We start from the raw sequence: 20222 nt of genomic DNA on the forward strand, positions 1-20222 counted from the left end.
CTCCATCATAGCCTCCACGGCCAGGAGAAGGGCCAACGTACCAGCAACTTCGGGCCCACCCCCGGATAAGGAGAGCAGGAGGATTGACCTCACAGGAAGAAAGGTCGAGAGGAACGCCGCAATGCACTGGCGCATGGCGAATTCAAATGCACTCCTCAATAGACACCAATACCAGCACTGGGATGAGATGGGGGAGTTAGTAAAGCACCTCCCCGAAGAATACTGGCAGAGAGCGAATCACCTGATAGATGAAGGCAAAAACATCGCCAACTCCTGTATAAAGACGGCGTTGGATGGGGCAGAAACTTCGGCAAGACTCATGGCCATAGGGGTCACAGAGAGGAGGCATGCATGGCTAAGAATCTCGGGATTCAAACCGGAAGTGCAGAACAACATCCTTGGCACCCCCTTCAATGGAGAGACACTGTTCGGAGCAACAGTGGACGACAAGCTCACCCAGCTGAAAAAAGAAAACGAGATGGCGAGGTCCATGGGGGCCCTGCAGCTGAGGGGAATGAGGCGAGGAAATCCCTCGAGAAGACCCTACGGTAGGGGAGGAAGCCAGCAGGGGACGTCGCACCAGGCGTTCCAACAAGGTCAGCAGGGTGAAGGTCACGGACAAGGTCAGCAGAAGCAAAACTGGCAATATCAACCTCGGGGCCAGTCCTTTCGCGGGAGAGGGAACGGACGTGGCCAAAGGAGGAGAGGGGGCGAACAGCCCTCGACGAAGTGACTCAGCACGCAAGAGGACGCCTACCCTCGCCAGGACCCCAAGGGTGAGGCGCAAAAAAGTGTCATCAGGGGGAAGAGAAAATTCAAGAGCCTACGAGCATACGACACCAGTAGGCGGGAGACTGAGGTTCTACCTTCAGGAGTGGCGGCGTATAACCACAGACAAGTGGATACGGAACGTTGTGCAGTACGGGTACTGCGTAGATTTGGAGAAAAGACCTCCAAACAGGAAACCAAGGGGAAGACTGAGATCGGCCCAAGAACTGGCAATACTCAGAGAAGAAACGCGGAAACTCCTGCAAAAGGGAGCCATAGAGACAGTGCCGTTCAGAGAACGCAACAAAGGGGTCTACTCAAACTACTTCGTGGTTCCGAAGGTAGACGGAGACCTCAGACCCATACTAGACCTCCGTTACCTAAACAAGTTCATCAGAACGCAAAGGTTCAAAATGACTTCACTGCAGGAGGTTCTGCCACAAATAAGAGAAGGGGACTTCATGGTCACCGTGGACCTCAAGGATGCCTATCTTCACATCCCAATAAACAGAAGGCACAAGGGCCTGCTAAGATTCAACATCGAACAAGAACACTACCAGTTCACGACCCTGGCCTTCGGATTAAAATCAGCACCAAGGGTCTTTACAAAATGCCTGTCGGCGGTAGCGGCGCACCTACGCAGGCAGGGAATACATGTCTACCCCTACTTGGACGACTGGCTGGTCAAGGCAAACTCACGCGGAAAGTGCGAGAGGCACGCAAAACGCGTAACAGACACCCTCACAAATCTGGGATTCTCGATCCACTGGGGAAAATCATCGATGGAACCGGAGCAGGTGAAGATTTTCCTGGGGGCAAAGATCAACTCCCGCAACAGCACAGTAGTGCCCAGCGAGAGGAGGACAGAGGCTCTACTGAAGGAGGCGAAGCTCTACCAGAAGGGGCGAGCTCTGACAGTGAGGGCTGTGAGCAAGATGATGGGGATGATGGCGTCCTGTATCCAGCTGGTGCCGAATGTACGCCTGCACATGAGACCATTCCAGGAATGGCTACAACAACAATGGTCACAAGCAAAAGGAAGCTGGGAGGATCTAGTGGTTGTTACGCACGCAGTGCAGGAGGAGATAACTTGGTGGAACAGAGACAACATAACAGCAGGGAGAAGCCTGACACCACCAATCCCAACAGTGACCATTACCACGGATGCATCGCAGAAGGGATGGGGAGCGCACATGGACAACCTCAGAGTGAGGGGTCTATGGGCCCCAGCAGATGCGGTCCGCCATATCAACTACCTCGAGTTGAAAACAATCCTGCTAGCCTTGAAGGCATTCCAGAGGCACCTGTTCAACAAGAGGGTGTTGGTCCAAACAGACAACACCACGGCGATGTTCTACATCAACAAACAAGGGGGGACACAGTCGTTCCCGCTCTCGTCCCTAGCTCAGGAGATTTGGAGATGGGCCATACCTCTCAGGATAGATCTACTGGCAATTCACCTACCGGGGAAGGACAATGTGGAGGCAGACTGGCTAAGCAGGCAGACCTCAGCATCACACGAGTGGGAGCTCAATGGCCAGGAGACGGAGAAAATCTTCCGGAGATGGGGGACTCCCACAATAGACCTTTTTGCAACACGCCACAATGCAAAATGCCAAAGCTTCGCGTCCAGGCAACCAGATCAGCTATCCAAGGGAAATGCCCTATGGATAAGCTGGTCGAGGACATTTGCCTACGCCTTTCCACCGATACCCCTGTTGCACAGAGTGCTCGACAAGTGCAGAACCAGCAACATGACCCTGATCCTGGTGGCTCCGCAGTGGGCGAGGCAGACATGGTTCTCACAAATTCAAGAAATGGCACAAGGCAACCCATACAGGTTCGAGAGGAGGAAGGACCTGCTCTCAATGCAAAACGGAGAGGTCCTGCACCCAGAGCCAGAGACCCTCAACCTGGCGGCATGGCTCCTGAAGACCTAGAGTTCGCACACCTAAGATTGCCGCGGAGCACGATGCGAGTGCTACGGGAGGCAAGGAAACCAACTACACGAAAATGCTACAGCGCAAAATGGAAGAGGTTCACTGTGTGGTGCCGGAAAAAGGGCCTGCAAAACAGAATGACAAGAGACTCAACAGTACTGAGGTACCTCACACACCTTCTAAGGAGTAACCTCTGCTCGAGCTCACTAAGGGTACACCTAGCGGCCATCGTGGCCTACACCAGAGGTGAAAAAGGTGGAAGTTTCTTCAGCTCGCAGGTGGTGAGGAGATTCATGGAGGGAGCCAAAAGGATGGCCCCCCCGAAAAGGTTGCCGCCGCCGGCATGGAACCTGAATGTGGTCCTGACGGAGCTCATGAAGGCACCGTTTGAACCCATTCACAAGGCAACACTGCAGATGTTGACTATGAAAACAGCCTTTCTGGTGGCCATAACCTCACTACGCAGGGTGAGCGAGCTTCAAGCACTAACGCTGCAGGAACCCTACATTCAGATTCACAAAGATAGAATAGTCCTGAGAACTGACCCACACTTCATGCCCAAGGTAGTGTCGGCGTTCCACATAAATCAGGCTATCCAGATACCAAGTTTCTTCCAAAACCCGACTACAAACGCAGAAAAGGCACTGCACACCCTCGATGCCAGAAGGGCGTTGATGCACTACATTGAGATAACCAAGGAACTCAGGAAGTCGAAACAGCTGTTCGTGTCCTTTGCTACTAGCTTCTTGGGTAGACCAGTGACTAAGGGCACCATCGCAAGGTGGATTGCCCTCACTATTCAATTCTGCCACAAACAGGCTGGACAGGAGCTAGCGGAGGGGCCGCAGGCTCACTCCACAAGGAAGAAAGGGGCCACCGTGGCCTTCCTGGCGAACACGCCCATCCAGGACATATGCCTCGCGGCAACTTGGGCATCTGTGCACACGTTCACGAAACACTACTGCGTGGACATTCAGATGAACAAGGAAGCACAGGTTGGACAGAAGGTGCTTCAGCACATTTTCAACGACCAACGCTCATCTACCACCCAGCCGCCACAGAACTAGGAAAACCGCTACAAAATCGATGCACAGCATAGTGAATCCAGAAAGATTCACGCTGCAAAACGAATAGTTTCTTACCTGTGTAGTTTTGCAGCTTGAAGATCTTTCTGGATTCACTAGCGAACCCACCCACCTCCGCCAGGAAGATGAGGCTGGAGGAAGAGGGGGTAAAATGGAAAAGATCAAACAAATACAAACATACAGATAAAGGGACAAGAAGGATTAAACAATCGCCTAGGGTTAAAAAAAAAAAAAAAAAAAAAAAAAGAGGAAAGGAAAAAAGAACCCGAAGATGGCGCCCCAAAGGTGGGACTTCCGCAGGAAGCACGACGACGTCACGGGAGATGCACCAAATGGTGTACGTTGACGCCCACCTGGGCTACGAAAAAAAAAAAAAAAAACAAAGGAAAGACTACGAATCCGGACCCAACCACAAGATCGCGGAATAATGCACAGCATAGTGAATCCAGAAAGATCTTCAAGCTGCAAAACTACACCGACAGGTAAGAAACTATTCGATACCTACAGTTGAATTGAGCAACCGCTTGGGTCAACTTTAGTTGTAGCGATTGGTAGGAAATCCAGACTTTTGATATTTCTCTACAGATGTAGTTCATAGTTTGAAAGAACATTAAATATGGCTCTTGAATGATTTACTCACTTAGTGTGGGCATTATTCTTGGAGTCCAAGGGCAGCCAGTGGTTACTGGGCATCAGTTAATGTTGCTCACTATAAGTGTGTTAGATCCACAAGTTTGTTGCACTCAAACTGAATGACCAACAGCTCCCTTTAAACACTTGCCTCGTGATGGTTGGTTCATTTTATCAATATTTCATTGTATTGTAAGTGCATTTATACAGCACTTACTACCCCTGATGAGAAGTTGAATCAATAGTTAATAATTCATTATTGTACACATTCCTGGAGTACATTTCAGTGACAATCACACAAATACTCATACCTGGGTTGGCTCCCCAAAATAAAACTGAAGATCCTTAAAGCCAATTATAATAAAACACATGTCTGGATGGAATGAATTTTTGAAAGTGAACATTGACTACTTCTAGTTCCCAACTCTATACTGTTCTGAAATAACGCACTTACTGAGGCAATCTGAGGTTACAATCCTCACGGCCTGATGGGTGTAAGGCCCAGGGCTGTGTGCTGAAGGACAAGCTTTACATGGCAAAGTCTGTGTTGGAGTCTGTAAGGAAAGGGGGTACAGTTCATCCTACTGCCAGGCGGCAACTAGCAATGAACAAGAATACCCGAAACTAGCGGTCCAGATACTGAATTAGAAACACAAGGATATGTGCGTGCAGTGTGTAGAGACACAAGGATGTGTGCACGCAGTGAGTAGAAAGACAAAGATATGTGTGCCTAGTGTGTAGAAACACAAGGATGTGTGCACGCAGGGAGTAGAAAGACAAGGATTTGTACACGCAGTGAGTAGAAAGAGAAGGATATGTGTGCCCAGTGTGTAAAAACACAGACGTGTGCACACAGTGAGTAGAAACACAAGGATATGTGCGTGCAGTGTGTAGAGACACAAGGATGTGTGCACGCAGTGAGTAGAAAGACAAGGATGTGTGCACGCAGTGAGTAGAAAGACAAGGATATGTGTGCCTAGTGTGTAGAAACACAAGGATGTGTGCACGCAGTGACTAGAAAGACAAGGATGTGTGCACGCAGTGAGTAGAAAGACAAGGATATGTGTGCCCAGTGTGTAGAAACACAAAGATGTGTGCACACAGTGAGTAGAAAGACAAAGATATGTGTGCCTAGTGTGTAGAGACACAAGGATGTGTGCACGCAGTGAGTAGAAAGACAAAGATATGTGTGCCTAGTGTGTAGAAACACAAGGATGTGTGCACGCAGGGAGTAGAAAGACAAGGATTTGTACACGCAGTGAGTAGAAAGAGAAGGATATGTGTGCCCAGTGTGTAAAAACACAAAGACGTGTGCACACAGTGAGTAGAAACACAAGGATATGTGCGTGCAGTGTGTAGAGACACAAGGATGTGTGCACGCAGTGAGTAGAAAGACAAGGATGTGTGCACGCAGTGAGTAGAAAGACAAGGATATGTGTGCCTAGTGTGTAGAAACACAAGGATGTGTGCACGCAGTGACTAGAAAGACAAGGATGTGTGCACGCAGTGAGTAGAAAGACAAGGATATGTGTGCCCAGTGTGTAGAAACACAAAGATGTGTGCACACAGTGAGTAGAAAGACAAAGATATGTGTGCCTAGTGTGTAGAAACACAAGGATGTGTGCACACAGTGAGTAGAAAGACAAGGATGTGTGCACGCAGTGAGTAGAAAGACAAGGATATGTGTGCCTAGTGTGTAGAAACACAAGGATGTGTGCACGCAGTGAGTAGAAAGACAAGGATGTGTGCACGCAGTGAGTAGAAAGACAAGGATATGTGTGCCTAGTGTGTAGAAACACAAGGATGTGTGCACGCAGTGACTAGAAAGACAAGGATGTGTGCACGCAGTGAGTAGAAAGACAAGGATATGTGTGCCCAGTGTGTAGAAACACAAAGATGTGTGCACACAGTGAGTAGAAAGACAAAGATATGTGTGCCTAGTGTGTAGAAACACAAGGATGTGTGCACGCAGTGAGTAGAAAGACAAGGATGTGTGCACGCAGTGAGTAGAAAGACAAGGATATGTGTGCCTAGTGTGTAGAAACACAAGGATGTGTGCACGCAGTGACTCGAAAGACAAGGATGTGTGCACGCAGTGAGTAGAAAGACAAGGATATGTGTGCTCAGTGTGTAGAAACACAAAGATGTGTGCACACAGTGAGTAGAAAGACAAAGATATGTGTGCCTAGTGTGTAGAAACACAAGGATGTGTGCACGCAGTGACTAGAAAGACAAGGATGTGTGCACGCAGTGACTAGAAAGACAAGGATGTGTGCACGCAGTGAGTAGAAAGACAAGGATGTGTGCATGCAGTGAGTAGAAACACAAAGATATGTGCGTGTAGTGTGTAGAAACACAAGGATGTGTGCATGCAGTGAGTAGAAACACAAGGATGTGTGCATGCAGTGAGTAGAAACACAAGGATGTGTGCATGCAGTGAGTAGAAACACAAGGATGTGTGCATGCAGTGAGTAGAAACACAAGGATATGTGCATGCAGTGTGTAGAAACACAAGGATGTGTGCACGCAGTGAGTAGAAACAGAAGGATATGTGCGCTCAGTGTGTAGAAACACAAGGATGTGTGCACGCAGTGAGTAGAAACAGAAGGATATGTGCGCTCAGTGTGTAGAAACAGAAGTATATGGTGCGCACATATGCCTTAATAGAGCTGTGGCTATTTAATACCTATGTGAGGTCACAAAGGTGTCTCTTTAATGGAAATATCTTCGTGAGAACCCGGCCAGCAAATGCTCCAGAAGTGAGATTGGTTAGACAATGGCAAACTTCACCAGCGCCTACAGAGCGAAAGGCAAAAAAAAGTCAAACTTGTAGCTCTGTGAACCTTGTCATCTCCATCCATGCTGCTTCTAATTAATAATAATGTTATTATCAGTAATATTAGTATTATAACATTACAATAATATTTATATAGGACAAAATATCTCTATATATTTTTATATAATTGAATTTAATATATTATATATACTAATCACAGTAATGTAATATACAGTATAATATATTAGACATACTTACCTATTATATAACCAAGAATTATCATTTGTATATAATAATGTATACACATACATGATGTATTCTGTATATTTATATACTATTTCTAACTAAACATAATCTACTGTTGATAATAGTTTTTATTGTTCCTTTATTGTACCGCATAAACCAAAGCTTAGCACTTAAATAAGTCCTGCTGTCGCTATCCAATTCAATAGAACTCGCTTTATTAGCCTTGGAACTTACAGGATAAAAACCTGTTCTCTGCAGGTCTCAGGTGGTGCGTAATATTTGTAGTTATTTCGCTACCCAAAGTTTGCTTTCACAAGAGCGTAACTTTTTAAACAACATTTATCCCCAGTCTACATTCCAAAGTCTTCGTTCAAACCTCCTCTTACTCGCGAATACCGTCTATGTTAAGATGTGGTGCTGCAAGGGTTTTGTTTGGCGTAAGATGGTGCAGTTCATTTAGACCCTCGAAGTCGCCATACCCTAGCGGGTGCGGCTGAGGCGAGGTGGTATTAGGCACTATTAAAACGTCAGTAGCAGCATTAAATGGACCTTGCCTTAAGTTTTATTTATAAAAGGCCCTATGTATTCAAGCGATGTTGTCCTTGCCTTTGCAGTTTATTCACACCTTGGAAAGCCAGCGCACGTTTTCTCCGAGAGACCGAGGCTATGTGGCCTCCCTTCTCACCGTGTCCCTCCACGGAAAGCTGGAGTACTTCACCGACATCCTGAAGACGTTACTTAATGATCTGGTGGAGCAGTATGTGGCTAAGAATCCCAAACTGATGCTGCGAAGGTAAGAACTAACAGAAGCATTAAAGATGTGCCACAGTTGGCATCCTAATCCAACTTCACAGATAGAATGTCCCCATAACTTATCAATTGTGAGAATTTCCGGACCGAATGACACTGCTAGCTAACGCTCACTAAGATAGCGCTCAGAAGCAGAAAAAGAGCTATACTGAGATGGCACCTAGACTTCATAGAGAACTGGACATGGGCAACAACTGCCTCCATCTTGAAAACATGAACACAATCACAGCTGTGCTTAAACACATGGATGTGTGTGAAAAGTACACCCTGCCCTCAGACTTAACATTTTTTCTACTCTTGACTTTTTGCAATCCTTCACACGTGTTGATCAAAAACTTTGTTTAAAAACTGTTCTTCTCATTCACAAGTGACACGATAAAAAAATGAATAAATATTCAACAAGTAGATGAGTTTCAGGGGATGGCAGAGAGGTAATGCAGTTAACTACTAACTTAGGACAGTTCTACATGCAGCAGTCTGGTTAGTCCCTGAGACTGTCAAGTCGAGTCAGATTACACACACTCTTCGTAGCCTGGGTTAGTTCTCATACGTTTGAAATAGCCAGCATGAGCTTTAAGGTTCTTTATCGAACAACCCTAATATGTTTAGTAGAACATCTCAGAATGTCCGGGTGAACTGCTGCCCCAGAAGAGGTGACAGTAGAAGGCTAGAGAGTTTAAGATTTGCCTGTCTAGAACTAGGAAACAGTTGAGGGGATGAGTCCCTGAAAACTGTCCTTCAAAAACACTGCTTTCTTGGATTTTCTTTTTTTTTTTTATATTTGTTTATTGGCATTTTATGGTAAACATACATTCAGTGAACGCATGGATGATTCAAAATAATACAAGTGTGAGGTATTTTGCAAACCAGAACAAAAACCAACAAAATAAAAAAGACACAACGAAGGCAGAAGCATCATATCTGATCAGCTGTATGTATAGAATACATCATCGTGGATATGTAGGTCAGGGCATTGCACAGCAAACATGAATCGCACCCCGGTAATGATAGGAATACATGAATATCCACGAGTGCTGCGGGAATGTAATGTTTTATGAAGTCGAAACATGATCATCTAATGTTACTGGATGGGGTGTTGTGGAGGTCTCGGGGTCTTGTGATGCATCCAATTCGCGGGTGGTCAGCCAGGTCAGAAAAGGACCCCAGATATCTTCTGGTCTGGATGCCGGTGGCAACAATTCTCAATATATGGTTAGCTGTTGTGGTGTCTAGGATCCAAGCTTTAATGGCAGGTTGTTTGCGTTTGCCCCAGTGCATCGCGATCCGACGTTTCACAAGTAGGGGCAGCATAGCGAATAATCTGCGATGGCCCAAGGGGGCCTCTTTAACATATCCTAGCAAGCATACTTTGGGAGTAGGGACCAGCTGAGACAGTAGGACATCATTGATTGAGACGAGCACCTTTCTCCAGAAGTGTTCAATACCGGGGCAGTACCAGGCCATATGTAAAAAGGAAGCATCCGGAGAAGCTCATCTCCAGCAATTTGGTTCGGGTTGAATACCCATGCGTTTAAGCTGAATAGGTGTTCTATAGATGCGATGCAAATATTTAAAATGTATAAGGTTTAATCTATAATTAGGCGAGAGCATCTCCAATTGTCTGCAGCAGAACTTGCATTGCTCTTCAGATAGCGGGTCATCGAATTCTTCATTCCAACCAGCCAAGGCTTTTTCGGAATGTGATCGGGGCAGAGCGCTGCATGTTGCTATACAGCCGAGTTATGAGCTTATCTGAGGTTGAGTTGGTAAGCATTGATTCTAGTGCCGGAAGGGATGGTGGCGGGGAGGGAAAAGTGTTGTGGAGTTTGTGACATGTTCTTCTGATAGACTACTATAGTAATAAATTAGAAAACTGGGATGTGTCGTCCGGAGGAGATTCAGGGGGAGATAAAAAGGTGTTGTTGGGATAGAGGTCAGCAAAATGTTTCCACCCTAGTTTGTGCGCACACGAAGAGTTGCCTTTATCTTCTAGTATGGGCATTTGTGGGTTATGTGCAAGTACAATAGCGGGCGTTTTCTTGGATTTTGTAGTTTCTTTTTTGTCTTTACATTCTGTCTTTCTTGTTTTATTATTCTACATTATGTTTTTGTTTAGTTATAGACAGTAACCACCATTGGTTTAGTTTTTTTGTTTGTTTTTTGGCTGTGTTATTTGTAATGTTGAGTTTATTGTACAGTGCTTCAAAGCACTTTGGGCTTATGAGGCACTTTATAAATCTTTTAAATAAAAATCAATCCAGCTTGAAAGTACCAAATACATGTTTTCCCAAAATTGCTTACTTTTTCAAGGAAATAAACATTTTAAAAAATGCGACAATTTGATGAGTAACTAATTCATTTTAATAGAAGTTTTCCAACGTGAATCTTTCTGGATTCACTATGCTGTGCATTATTCTGCCATCTAGTCTTTCTTCTCTCTCTTTTTTTTTTTTTCGTGGCCTGGTGGGTGTCGACATACCACCATTTGGTGTCCTTCGTGACGTCAACGTGCTTCCTCCGTAAGCTCCCACCTTTGGCTGCCATCTTCAGATTCTTTTTTCCGCCAGTGGGTCTGGATCGTTACGGAAGAATTCCACAGTTTTGGAAGAGGAATCAAAGAAAAGAGAAGAAAATCGACAAAAATCAAAGTTTACAGCTGCACCAGAGTTCAGGTCAGGTAACCTGTATGACGAGGGAGAAGGTTTCGACCGCGATCTCGACATTCAACAGAGAGTGTGCTCGCAGGGGGCTCCCTGAGTGCTGGAATAGACAAAACGCCCTTCAAGTTTTGCTCTAATTTCCACTACAAATACACCCAGAAGGACCAGCATCCAGTCTGCAACCTCTGCCTGCCGCTCAACCACAACAGCGAGGACAGCAACGCATGCTCGGCGTTCACACCCAAGACACTCCGAGTAAGAGAGAGGCAGAGAAGGGCGAACCACACCATGCAGGGGCAGGGGCCACCTCCATCACTCCGTGACCTGGGCCTCTCCAGTGGAGAGGAAGACAACATCGCCAAAGTACCAGAGGACTGCTTGGTCGTCGAGGTCCATAAGAAACCGCTGAAGGAGGTAAGGGAGTCGTCGACCCCTAGACACTCGAGCGACACTCGAAAGGGTGAAGCTAAAGCCCTGAGCGACACTCGTACGAGTGAAGCCAAGTCCTCGAAGGGAGCTTTGCCGCCGAAACACTCGACGAAGGCAACGGCAACCAAGGTCAGCCAAGCAGATCCTTTGAAAAGGCCTCCCAATCGGCAAAAGCCCTCAAAAAACCTAAATCATTGAAGGTTGCCCCTGAAAAGGACACCTCGACGCCGAGAAAAGAAGGGCCTGCATCTACGTCGACAGCTTCGAAGCGAGGCACTACAACCCTCGACGCCGAACATGCCACCGAGATGGAGAGGAAGAAGAGGAGACTCGAGGCCAAAATGGCGAGCATCCTGCAATGAAAAAGAGACTTCGACAAGAAGATGAGCCAATACACCATCCCGCTGAAAACTGTGCTCAAAGTCGAAAGAGACGAGGACGCAGAACCGCCAAAAATGCCAGAACTGGTCGAGGAACAGGATGACAAAAGTCTATTATTTCGAGGGCGATGGTGGCGAGGATCAGCAATCCTACTGGGACTCGACGTCCTCGGGGACACAAGACTTTGAATGGCAGAATCTCAACGCCGAATCACCGGAAGAAGGGTACCCTTCTGGGCCCTCGCAGCCAGACGACATAGGGATCTACAACATGGTCGTCCAAAAGGCTGCACAGACCTATGGAGTGAAAATGGAAGCGGAGAAGCCCAAGGCATGTTTTCTCCTGGAAACTCTACTGCCTCAACAAACTAGGAGCCAGTTCCTGCCCATGCTCCCTAGTGTGCTGGATCAAGGAAGAGAGGCCTTTACGGAACCAGCAGTATGCAAGGCTGTGACTCCAAGAACAGAGAAGAAGTATAAACATTCATCTAAGGACCCTGCATACAACCAAGGGTCAGTACCAGCCGACTCCAACATTGCAGCTAAGGCTAGGAAGAGGGCCAATGTGCCCACTAATGCCGGACCACCTCCGGACAAAGAGAGTAGAAGGATGGACCTCAAAGGGAGGAAGGTGGAGCGAAATGCGGCAATCCATTGGCACATCGCAAACTCCAACGCCCTGATCAACAGGCACGCATACCAGCACTGGGAGGAAGTGGGGCAACTCCTAAAGCATCTACCAGACCAGTACCAACAAAGAGCGACTCGCCTGGTAGAAGAGGGCAAAAGCATGGCGAACACATGCTTAAAATTGGCCTTGGATGCTGCAGAGACGTCCAGCAGACTAATGATGATAGGAGGGACCCAGAGAAGACACGCATAGCTCAGAATTTCTGGATTCAAGCCAGAGGTGCAAAGCAACATCCTGAACACGCCTTTTAACGGAGAGCAACTGTTTGGCGCACCAGTTGATGACAAGTTAACACAGCTAAAGAAGGACAATGAGACAGCAATGTCCATGGGAGCGCTGCAGTTCAGAGGGATGAGAAGGGGTACACCAGCAAGAAGGCCAGGTGGTAGGGGGGGCAATGTGCCTACCACATCGCACCAAACGTTCCAACATGGCTATCAAGGGAACAACCAACGCCAGCAGCAGCAGGGACAGCAGCAGCAGAACTGGCAGTACCAGCCCCGGGGACAGTCCTTTCGAGGGCGCGGAAACACACAAGGACAGACACGAAGAGGAGGCCATCAACCTTCCTCCAAGTGACTTCGCCACTTGAAGCCAACCCCCACCCTAGCAAAACCACAGTGGGGGGGGGGGGGGCACAAAAACATAAGAAAAAGCAACAAACGGACGTTCCCTCGAACACACAACACCAGTAGGGGGCAGGACAAGAAATTTCATCCAGAAGTGGAGTAAGATCACAACAGACAAATGGATACTAAACATCATACAATACGGATACTGCACAGAGCTAGAAAAACAACCTCCAAACAGAAAACCAAGAAGCAAGGCACACTCAGCAAAGGAACTCTCGCTCTTGCGACTAGAGGCGCAAGAACTGCTCAGCAAGGGGGCGATAGAGATAGTGCCGGACAACCAGAGGAACGAAGGGGTCTACTCAACTTACTTCCTTGTGCCAAAGGTGAATGAAACACTAAGACCTATCCTAGATCTGAGGTTCTTAAACAAATTCATAAAAACTCAAAGATTCAAAATGACTTCCCTACAAGAAGTATTACCACAAATACAATGAGGAGATTACATGGCAAGTATAGATTTAAATGACGCGTACTTACACATTCCCATCAAACACAAACATCTGTTAAGGTTTGTGATCAACCAAAGTCACTACCACTTCACAGTATTGGAATTCGGACTCAAATACGCACCAGGGGTGTATACAAAATGCCTAGCAGCTGTCGCAGCGCACCTACGAAGGCAAGGAATACACGTATACACCTACCTCAATGACTGGCTCGTAAAGGCAAGTTTGTACAGTCAATGCAACTGACACATCCAGCAAGTCATACTAGCACTGACACAACTGGGTTTCTCAATCCATTGGGAAAAATTGTCAATGGAGCCGGAGCAAATCAAGATATTCTTAGGGGCGGAGATCAATACCATACAGGCCAAAGTGTTTTCAACAGCTGGAAGAGAACATTGGCAATACTGAAGGAAACACTTCATTACCGCCAGAGGCAAGTTCTCACAGTGAGGACAGTGAGCAAGCTGATGGGAATGATGGCGTCATGCATTCACCTGGTGCAAAATATTCGAGTACACATGAGACCATTCCAGGAATGGATACAGCAGCAATGGTCACATGCAACGGGGAGTTGAGAAGATCTAGTGGTTGTCACACACGCAGTGCATCAAGAAACAGCGTGGTGGAACAAAGAAAACATATCACAGGGGAAACCATTCACGCAATGAACTCCAACAGTGACCATCACAATGGACGCCTCCCAGCTGGGGTGGGGCGCACACATGAACAAACTCAAGGTGAGGGGGGGCTATGGTCGCAGCAGGATGCGGTCAGACACATCAACTGCCTGGAACTAAAGACTGTGTTCCTTGCCTTAAAAGCCTTTCAGAAGGAGCTGTATGGAAACAGGGTGTTAATCCAAACAGACAACACCACAAACATGTTCTACATCAACAAACAAGGAGGAACGCAATCAGTTGCACTATCAGGGCTAGCACAGGAAATATGGACATGGGCCATCCCACTGAGAATAGACCTACTAGCAATACATCTCCCAGGGAAGGACAATGTGGAAGCAGACAGACTCAGCAGGCAGACGTCAGCATCCCACGCATGGGAGATCAACCAACAGGAAATACAGAGAGTACTCTGGAAGTAGGGTACATCGCAAATAGACCTATTTGCAACACATCAGAATGCAAAATGCCAACACTTTGCATCCAGACAGCCAGACGATCGGTCACCAGGGAATGCGCTATGGATAAGTTGGTCAAAGACATTTGCATACGCTTTTCCCCCGATACCACTGATACACAGGGTACTCAGCAAATGCAGAATCAGAAGCATGACACTAATACTGATAGCACCTCAGAGGGCCAGGCAGTCCTGGTTCTCACAGATAGTGGAAATGGCACAAGAACCAGCGCACAGGTTCCCAAGAAGAAGGGACCTGCTAACGATGCAGAACGGAGAGGTGCCACACCCAGAGACAGAGAGCCTCAGCCTAGCAGCAGGGCTCCTGAGGACCTAGAGTTTGCACACCTCAAACTACCGGCGAGCACAATGGCAGTGCTCAGAGAAGCGAGAAGACCTACCACAAGGACATGCTACGTAGCAAAATGGAAATGTTTCTCCGAATGGTGCATTAGGGAGAAACTGCAAAGGAAAATTACAAAGGAGTCAACAGTACTAAAATACTTAACACATCTACTGCAAAGGAAACTAAGCTACACATCCCTAAGGGTGCACTTAGCGGTGATAGTGGCTTACACAAGAGGAGAAACAGGAAAAAGTTTCTTCACCTAGAAGGAGCAAAGAGAATCGCTCCTCCAAACAGAATGCCAGCCCGGCATGGAACCTCAACGTAGTGCTAACTCAACTGATGAAGGCACCATTTGAACCGATTCACAAGGCTACTCTGCGCATGCTCACGCTAAAGACGGCTTTCTTAGTGGCTATCACATCACTACGAAGAGTAAGTGAGTTGCAGGCGCTAACACTTCAAGAGCCCTACCTGCAGATACACAGTGATTGGATTGTCATGAGAACGGACCCACACTTCATGCCGAAGGTGGTGTCACGGTTCCACATCAACCAAACAATCCAAATACCTAGTTTTTTCCAAAAACCAACCACTAGCACAGAAAGGGGGCTCCACACACTGGATGCCAGGAGAGCTGTGATGCACTATATAGAAAGGACAAAGGAGTGCAGAAAGACAAAGCAACTCTTTGTCTCCTTTGCCAGCAGGTTTTTGGGACGGCCAGTTACCAAAAATACCATTGCATGGTGGATTGCACAAACCATACAACTCTGCCACAAACAAGCAAGGCAACCGTTACAAGGAGCAGCTCATGCTCACTCAACATGGAAGTATTGTAGATATCCAGATGAACAAAGAAGCGCAAGTGGGACAGAAGGTCTTACAACACATATTCAGTAACCAGAGCTCATCTTCCACCCAACCACCACAATAAGGAGAAACCGCTACAAAGTCTATGCACAGCATAGTGAATCCAGAAAGATTCACACTGCAAAACGTATAGTTTCTTACCTGTCGGTGTAGTTTTGCAGCTGGAAGACTTTCTGGATTCACTAGCGAACCCACCCACCTCCACCAGAAAGATGAGACAGGAGGAAAGGGATTAAAAGATGAAAAGACTTTAAAAGGCAAGAGGCAAAACAAGAATAACACAAGACAAGAACAAAGAATCCGAAGATGGCGGCCAAAGGTGGGAGCTTCCGGAGGAAGCACGTCCACATCACGAAGGACACCAAATGGTGGTATGTCGACGCCCACCTGGGCCACGAAAAAAAAAAAGAAAAAAAGACTACAATTTCGAACCCAACCACTAGATGGAGGAATAATGCACAGCATAGTGAATCCAGAAATTCTTCAAGCTGCAAAACTACACCAACCGGTAAGAAACTATACGTTATCTTACAAACATCTTGTAATTGAGTCAATGCATTTGATATAAACTGGTGATCCAGTTCTGTTCTTCTGAATTCCCTTAAGTAGGCTCTGAATGTGGCCTGTCTCTCTTTTTTTCAGGACTGAAACAGTCGTGGAGAAGCTGCTCACCAACTGGATGTCCATTTGTCTGTACACCTTCGTAAGGGTGAGGAGACACGGTCACTTCCGCTTAATTCCCGAGTACAGTCCTCCTTACACTCGGAGAGTCTAAAGAATGATGAATTCTGTCCAAGACACAACAGCAACTTAAGGGCACCGGCCTGCTGAAAAATATCTGTATCGGCCATTTTGTCACTTTACAAGTAATCAATTTACCAAGGGTTTGAGTTAAAGTATGGTAGTCTGTACTCTGTCTGTCAGGGTGCAGGGGCGTAACACAGGCCCCCGCATCCCCTGTGGTGCGGGAAGGCCCCGAGCTGCAGGGGGCCCCCTCAGCCCAGTACTAAGGCCTTAGAGCTCCAGATTAAATCCGGAGTGGGGGCCCCTCCATGTACCTTGCAGGGGGTCCCCCTGAGCTTTCGTTATGCCACTGTCAGGGTGGCAGAGGCCATTACCCCCACCACCCTAATAGACCGGTGACCGCCATATTTGAAGATCACCGCTGGCCCAGCAGTGATGTATGTGTTTTTGGAGGAATCGCTGTCACGGTGGTACCTCTGAAGGCACAACAAGTTTGGGGTACTGCAGCAGTTGATTAGGCAGCTGTTCACCAAACGTTCTTGTTTTTCAGAAACAAAGCCTTAAACAGGAGTTTGTTTGCAAAAAACTATTCACCTCACACCATGGAAGGTTTCTCCCTGGTTGTGGGAGTTATTATTTTTTTCTGTCCATCACTGGCAGGTTTTTCCTGAAAACAGGCAAGGGCTCTGCTGTAAAAAGAGTGAGTGGTCTGATGTCCTTACTCTGACGCCCCTAGACTGTCAGGCATTCGGAGTACCATTTCTGATGGCGATCCCAGCAGCTGCGCTGCCATCCAAAAACTGATGGTGTGCCCATCTCAGGACAGAGCAGGCAGATTTAATTAGGTCCCAAGTACTTAGGTGCGGGCGGTGACATCACAGCAATGCTCTGTTTTCTCTTAATTTGGGAGAAGACATTCTCACTGTCAGGCACATTACACAAATCGTTCTCCTGGTCTTGTTTGTGTTAGCCCATGCAATGTCTGTGTCTACTAGCCAAAGCCCTCTTAAACCAGCCCCTGTCTCCTCTCCTGGCCTTGCATTGCTTCTCACGCCATCGTATTTGTATCCATTGTTGCAGCCGTCAAGTATTAAAGCTGGTTATAAGTAAGCTAAGAATGATTTATTTCCCACAGAAACTTTCACAGTGTCCTAGTTCCCCATGTCTTCACAGAGACACGTGATGCACATGCCAGGAGTTGTCCTTTCTCTCTTTTATGGCTGAACACCAGGAAGCAATAGAAGAACTCTGTGGGCATTGGCTGGTAACATCAGAGCTAAGCTCCCCCTTCTCCCACTGCTCTTGTGTAGAAGACGACGCAGCATCGAAAGACTGGTTTACAACTGAGCTACATCATGTTTCTGACAGAACTCATATGTTATAAGTACAGTTTTCTTGTGTGTTTTGGGCAGAGATTCACTAAAGAAGCCCCCCAATGTGTCATGGTCGATGGTCTGTCTCTCCATCCACAGTGCCTGGATATCCTCATGGGTGAAAAGCAGCGCTATACAAATCCAATTTGATTGACAGATTGATGCGTGCTCTTTAAATAGGTGTCTCGATCTAAACATTATAGCACCGACGTGAAAGGCAGCAGCCTTGCGTTCCTTTTCCACACACCGGAAATTAATTAGTGAGTTTTGAGTCACCCAAGGGAACGTCCGCTGGCAGAAGTATGTATTCTTTTAGTGATTTTTGTACAGCGTGATGGTACAAATAAAATCACCTGCTAAGTACTTCACCTTGGGAGCCTGAAGTGTATTTGAATACACCAGATCTTTGATGGAAGTGGTTGTCCCTCTGCACATCCCCGAATGCCCTTCAGTCTCCCTTACCAAGTAAACCAAGTATATACTGCTCTATAGTGTGAGAAAAAGCACTTTTAATCATGTGATTTCTGTTTGCCAGGACTCTGCGGGAGAGCCTCTTTACATGCTCTTTCGTGGAATTAAGCACCAGGTGGACAAAGGGCCAGTGGACGGCGTTACTGGAAAAGCCAAATACACTCTGAACGACAACCGCCTCCTCCGTGACGACGTGGAGTACAAGACACTGGTGAGTTTGCATTGCTACGGCTATCCTGGGTTCATAGGTACTTCTCGTCTGCCTCTCATGGTGTGGGCAGCTTTTGAGAGGAGAGAGGATGCTGTGTGAAGTTAATATACTGCAGTTTGGACGTCTGACAGCAAACACCATCTCTGGCCCACCGCCGGGCAGTTAACTGTCATGAACCCTGCCCTATTTGTAGTAACTACCCATGTTTTGTAACATCAGCTGGTGTTTCTGTATACGACCGTTGTCGCCTGTTGCCCACAGCTCAGGGTGCTGTGATGCGTTTGATTTAACAAAGTGAAACCTGATCAATCCGTGCTATGCCCAGATTAAGACTGTTCATCCATGGGTTGGGTGCAGTGTCTGTATGTCCTGTGTGCTTGTTCAAGGTGCAGTGAACATACCACAAAAAATGCTCGGCAAGCCCTTACACACAAACCCATGTGTCCTGCTTCATCCTCCGGCTTCCGGCTTCCTCCTTCCCCAATCATGGATCTAACGGCGCATGGGCTTTTATTTCAGATCATGTGTTGGACGGTGCAAATCCCAATGCCCTGATCCCTGTAGGTCAGCCCTAAGTGCTGCTGAGGGTTTCTATATATGGTACTGGGGTGCACCCCCATCTACACGCCCTGCTAGCTGTAGCTATTGTTACTGTGGTACACCCCCATCTCCGCGCCACTAACTGTAGATAGCCGTACTGTGGTACATCCCCATCTATGCACCCTGCTAGCTGTAGCTATGGTTACTGTGGTACATCCCCATCTAAGCACCCTGCTAGCTGTAGCTGTGGTTACTGTGGTGCACCGCAAACATAAGTAGCGGGATGCACACCAATAATGTATCCTGAGAATTTAATCTAAAACTTGACATATTGTACAGTGTAGGCGTGCATGCCTGATAAGCGCTCCGTCCAAATGCGCCTGCAAAATGAACACAACTAGTGGACCCTGTTACAGATCCATTACCGGCAGCACAGCCATTCCATTTCAATGAGTCCAATCAATTAAATCATGTTATCCTTAGTCTTTATATACTCTTTAATTAATCCATTGCTTTTTTCTGCCATTTTCTTTCCGTTATCTTCAATTCATTTTACTCATTTAAGTTCAATCAGAGATGAATCACCCACACACAGGAGGCAAGATCGTTTCCAAATGTCACGTGTTTTATTGAATTACCCAATGCATTTCGGGACGAATCCCTTCGTCAGGGGCATCTAAAATACACAGATTAATAAACGTCAACATAGTCATTACAAATCAACCACTGTGATACACTTCATGTATTTAAAATAATCATTTATGCCCGTGATTCGTGCTCAGTACATAAACCCACGTACTCAACCCACTCCTATTAAAAAGAAACACCGAGCCATCCGCTATGTAGCCCTCTCAAAACCTCCCGAATCCTGTGAGTCTCCGCCTGTCTTCTAAATAACCCACCTCCGTTAGACTAACACTTTTTCCTTTGTTAAGACAAAAATGCATTAGAATACCTAGCGAAATGCTGTTTTCCTTCGCTTACCGTGACATGTATAATAAGTCCTTCAGGAATAAGAAAGCTGTGGAGCC

The 20222-nt window shown here is 46.8% G+C and overlaps 1 protein-coding gene across 1 annotated transcript in view; it reads left to right on the plus strand.

Moving 5' to 3' along the window:
- Positions 1-20222, plus strand: part of PLXNB1 (plexin B1) — a 469341-nt gene that overhangs the window by 410377 nt on the left and 38742 nt on the right. Inside the window, exons 26-28 of the mRNA XM_085624251.1 lie at positions 8060-8238; positions 16495-16561; positions 18505-18651. Of these exons, the coding sequence (XP_085480377.1) occupies positions 8060-8238; positions 16495-16561; positions 18505-18651 (393 nt within the window). The remainder of the gene's footprint in view (positions 1-8059; positions 8239-16494; positions 16562-18504; positions 18652-20222) is intronic.

The sequence above is a fragment of the Triturus cristatus genome, chromosome 9, assembly GCF_964204655.1.
Source record: "Triturus cristatus chromosome 9, aTriCri1.1, whole genome shotgun sequence".
In the NCBI taxonomy this organism is placed as follows: Eukaryota; Metazoa; Chordata; class Amphibia; order Caudata; family Salamandridae; genus Triturus; species Triturus cristatus.